The sequence below is a fragment of the Hordeum vulgare genome, chromosome 7H, assembly GCF_904849725.1.
Source record: "Hordeum vulgare subsp. vulgare chromosome 7H, MorexV3_pseudomolecules_assembly, whole genome shotgun sequence".
Taxonomy (NCBI): domain Eukaryota; kingdom Viridiplantae; phylum Streptophyta; class Magnoliopsida; order Poales; family Poaceae; genus Hordeum; species Hordeum vulgare.
In genome coordinates this window covers 444,140,243-444,144,956 of record NC_058524.1, presented here as the reverse complement: position 1 = coordinate 444,144,956, position 4,714 = coordinate 444,140,243, and the positions used below count along the sequence as shown (strand labels likewise).

The 4,714-nt window shown below is 50.1% G+C and overlaps 1 protein-coding gene across 1 annotated transcript; it reads left to right on the top strand.

Moving 5' to 3' along the window:
* The first annotated feature begins 257 nt into the window (after nucleotides 1–257).
* On the top strand, nucleotides 258–1,132 carry LOC123409060 (protein MKS1-like). Its single transcript, XM_045102049.1, has one exon. The coding sequence runs from the start codon at nucleotides 368–370 to the stop codon at nucleotides 1,130–1,132; it is 765 nt and encodes a 254-aa protein (XP_044957984.1). The 5' UTR covers nucleotides 258–367.
* The last annotated feature ends 3,582 nt before the right edge of the window (nucleotides 1,133–4,714 follow it).

Below are 4,714 nucleotides of genomic sequence, written 5' to 3'. Positions count from 1 at the left end.
TCTTTCTTATATGATATTGCAATCGAGTGCTTTCTTGACCTATTATACGCCCATAATTCGCAGTATCAAATCCTAATGAATCCTGCTTTTTTAGTACAGTTTTTTCGTCTCCCTGTTTCCCTCCCGAACTTGGTCGCCGTCTCGTCACTGATCTCTTTTCAGCTGCCACCTCTATATATTCATGGATCCACTAGAGAGGAGAGGGGACACGTACGTACTACTGCTGCTTAACTTTGATACACTTGAAGAACGTTTCTCACTGACCGATCGGTCGATCCATCTCTGCTCTCTGTTCAACGCCGGCCGGCGACGTCGACCAGCTATCTAGCTAGCGATCGAGCTTGTGGCATCGGTGGATCGATCGAACATGGAGGAGCACTCAGCGTCCTCCTCCCAGCGCGGTGGCGGCCGCGGGGAGCTGCAGGGCCCACGCCCGTCACCGCTCAGGGTCCACAAGGACTCGCACAGGATCAGGAAGCCGCCGGCCTCGCAGGTGCGGCAGCCGGTCATCATCTACACGGTGTCGCCAAAGGTCGTGCACGCCAACCCTGGCGAGTTCATGTCCGTCGTGCAGCGCCTCACCGGCGCCTCCTCGTCGTCCTCCTCAGTCCCGCCGCCGCCACAGTCGTCGCTCCCGTTCCCGTTCTTCCCCCAGCAGTCGTCGTCCTCCATGCTCCCGCCCCCGCCGGCGTTGCGGCAGACGCTGCCGTTCCCGTTCCAGCTCCAAGCATATGGGCCGCAGGCGCACGAAGGCGCGCTGCTGCAGCACCAGCACTCGCCTGCCGCGCGCCTCGCTGCCATCGAGCAGGCGTCGGGGCCGGCCACACGGAGCACTGGTGTTCATCGTGGAGGGCTGCCGCCACTGCCGAGCATCCTATCTCCCGTGCCGGGATCTCTCCCTGCGATCCCGCCGGGCTTCTTCTCTCCGCTGTCCGGCGGAGCTGGGGGTGGCATCAACCTGTTCGGCGAGCTGATCAGCCCGGCATTCCATGGCCACGGCGCGTTAACCGGCACCACCGCCGGTGCAAGTCCTATACCAATGTCGTTACAGTATTTCCCCGCTGCAGCTGCGCCGTCGCCGTCGACCCCGTACTATTGGGATCTCTTCAACAACCACCCAAACCACCTATAAATGCATCCACATGAGTGCGTGTGGTGAGCTAGTTACACGCGTGGCTGCTTACTCTATATAGTATATGATCGATTGATTTCCATTTCCATGCATGCGTCGCAGGCCGTCTGCAGGGCTGACAGAATTAGGAGCTTTTGGGGGGAGAGAAACAGGATTAGTAGCTACGTATACATTTGGCATTGATGAGATGTGATAGGAGCGAAGACATTAAGAGCAAGTTTGATAGATCGATAGCCTAAGTCAGCTGGTACTGCTCATTACCTGGATACTAGCTGCAAGGAAGCTTCATACAAGCTAGCAAGGTCATGTCTGATAAGTAGTAGTAGTAGTATATGTTTGCACCCTAACTCTGGAGGTGATACATGATACAGAATTAGACAGAGATCATATGGAAGACTCTCAACCGATTTATTCATTATTTCTTACATAATTAAAGACAGGTATACATATATAGTAATGCTGAGTGCTAGTACGCCATTCATTTGTAACAGAAATGGGTTCGATTTTCTATAATTAATATTTTTCATGGTTTTCAGGAAGTAATTTTCTCATGTTTGCGAGTGCATGATCACGATAGATATATATTTAGAGCATCTCTAACCGACCCTTATAATTTAACCCCTTAAATGGCCCCTTACACCTTAACTCATTATATTTGATCCGCTAAAAAATGGCTCTTAGCCAAACCCCTAAAACTTAACTCTCTAAAAGAAAATATTCGTCAATTCTTCTACGTTTTTGTATTCGTACTAAACTTCAATTACATAGCTGCACACATATGAAAACCCAAACTTAATAATCAAAGTTCACACAATTCCCAAATATTACAAATTTAAAGATAACGAATCAAATCATTATTCAAATTCAAACACACGAAAGGGACCAAGTGAAGTACATAACATGATAGAAGCATAACAATCAAGTGGTGATATGGAGTTGCTACTAAGGCTCAACAAAATCATCTTGAAGCTGGGTGTGAATCTCTCGGTTCCCGATACTTTGATGCGATGCGAGGAATCTTTGTATCATGTTTGCACCGCGTTTTGGCTCAACAGGATCCCCAACGGTTATGTACTGAAACTTCTTTGATGTGCCTCTCTCATCTTCAATGAGGATGTTATGCAAGATGATACATGTCATTATTCATAAGACCATGTGGGTTCCAATACTCGGCAAGGCCACGAACAGTGGCAAAGCGCTTCTGAAATAGGCCGAACTCTCTCAACATCCTTCCTTGTCGACTCTTGAAGCATTGCAAAGTGAGATCGCTTGTTGTCTCGAAGACACAAGATTGTATTCACAAATATGGACCATGGAGGATAGATGACATGTGCAAGGTAGTAGATGTCCAACCCACATATATACAATGTCAATGTTACCGTTCATGGTCAACTCCTAACCTTGGGTGGGTTAAGCTTAACATTGATGGATCCGTGCGCGATGGATCGGCGGGCACCAGAATGGTCCTTAGAGATCGCGAAGGTACCATGATATTTTGTTCTTGCCAACATTGGACGTCTTGTGATGATATCTTAGAGAAACTTTAATGGGACGACCCATTTCACCCGTCGTCGTGCGTTTGGGGCTGTATGGACAAAACGGATGGCCCAACGCGCCGACCCATTGCCATAACGCGTTCGCTTCACGTCCGCGCCGACCCATTTCCGGCCCAAATGTGGGACTGAAATGCGTCGGCGCGGACGCACGCCCTCTCAGTGTCCGTCCCAACCACCCACGGTCAACATTATTAATGACGGCCGCCCTCCTCGGGCCCACGCGTCAGCGACCGCTGTCGGCCATTTTTAATCCGCCTATGCGGTGGGTTCAAATGGGCAAGGGACAGGATGTCACCGACTTGGTGGCGCGCCGTATCTTGATCTGGATACGGTGATAAGTGAGCAAGGGCCGGGTCGCCGCATCCTTAGTGGCGCGCTGCACCGACGCCCCGGTGTAGTGAAAAATGAGCAAGGGTCTTCGCATTTGACTCGACGAGTGCGGAGGGTAAGGAAGTTAGCGGAGCCTAGGAGGATACGCTTAGGTAGCTGGAACGTAGGGTCCCTGACGGGTAAGTTACGGGAGCTAGTTGATACGGCGGTGAGGAGGCGTGTTGATGTCCTATGTGTCCAAGAGACCAAATGGAAGGGACAAAATGTGAAGGAGGTGGAGGATACCGGCTTCAAGTTGTGGTACACGGGAACAACTTCAAACAAGAATGGAGTAGGCATCTTGGTCATCAAGAGCCTTAGGTATGGAGTTGTGGACGTTAAGAAGCAAGGGGACCGGATGATCCTTGTCAAGCTGGTAGTTGGGGACTTAGTCCTCAATGTTATCAGTGCATATGCCCCGCAAGTAGGCCACAATGAGAGCACCAAGAGGGAGTTCTGGGAAGGCCTGGAGGACTTGGTTAGGAGGGTACCTATTGGTGAGAAGCTCTTCATAGGAGGAGATCTCAATGGCTATGTGGGTACATCTAACACATGTTTTGAAAGGGTGCATGGGGGCTTTGGCTATGGCATCAGGAACCAAGAAGGAGAAGATGTCCTGAGCTTCGCTCTAGCCTACGACATGGTTGTAGCTAACACCCTCTTTAGGAAGAGAGAATCCCATCTAGTGACGTTCAGTAGTGGTCTACACTCTAGCCAGATTGATTTTGTCCTCTCTAGAAGAGAAGACAGACGCGCTTGCATTGATTGTAAAGCGATACCTGGAGAGAGTGTTGTCCCTCAACATAAGCTTGTGGTTGCTGACTTCCGCTTTAGGATTCGTGTCCAACGGGATAAGCGCGCCAAAGTCGCTAGAACAAAGTGGTGGAAGCTCAAGGGGAGGCATCCCAGGCTTTCAGGGAGAGGGTCATTAAGGAGGGCCCTTGGGAGGAAGGAGGCGATGCAAACTTGATGTGGACGAGTATGGCGACCTTCTTGCGGAAGGTCGTTGTAGAGGAGTTTGGGGTGACCAAGGGAAGTAGAAGGGAAGCTAAGGACACCTGGTGGTGGAACGATGAGGTCCAGAAGGTTATTAGGGAGAAGAAGGACTGTTTTAGATGCCTATATCTGGACAAGAGTGCAGCTAACATGGCGAAGTATAAGGTGGCGAAGAAGGCTGCAAAGCGGGCGGTGAGTGAAGCGAGAGGTCGGGAGTATGAGGACCTCTACCAACGTTTAAACACTAAGGAAGGCGAAATGGACATCTATAAGATGGCCAAGATTAGGGAGAGGAAGACGAGGGATGTCGGCGAAGTCAAATGCATCAAGGACGGAGATGATCAGCTTCTTGTGAAGGATGAGGCGATCAAGCGTAGATGGCGGGAGTACTTTGACAACCTTTACAATGGAGAGGTTGAAAACTCTACCATTGAGCTAGACGACTCCTTTAATCATAACAGCATGTGCTTTGTGCGACGTATCCAGGAGTGTGAGGTTAAGGAGGCGTTAAAAAGGATGAAAGTAGGCAAGGCGATGGTTCCAGATGGTATCCCCATCGAGGTGTGGAGAGGCCTTGGAGAGATAGTGATAGTATGGCTAACTAAGCTTTTCAACCTCATTTTTCGGTCAAACAAGATGCCCGAAGAATGGAAGCAGAGTA

What these genes read in the sequence shown, in the direction of transcription:
- LOC123409060 (XM_045102049.1), top strand. Translation starts at nt 368, where the DNA reads ATGGAGGAGCACTCAGCGTCCTCCTCCCAGCGCGGTGGCGGCCGCGGG.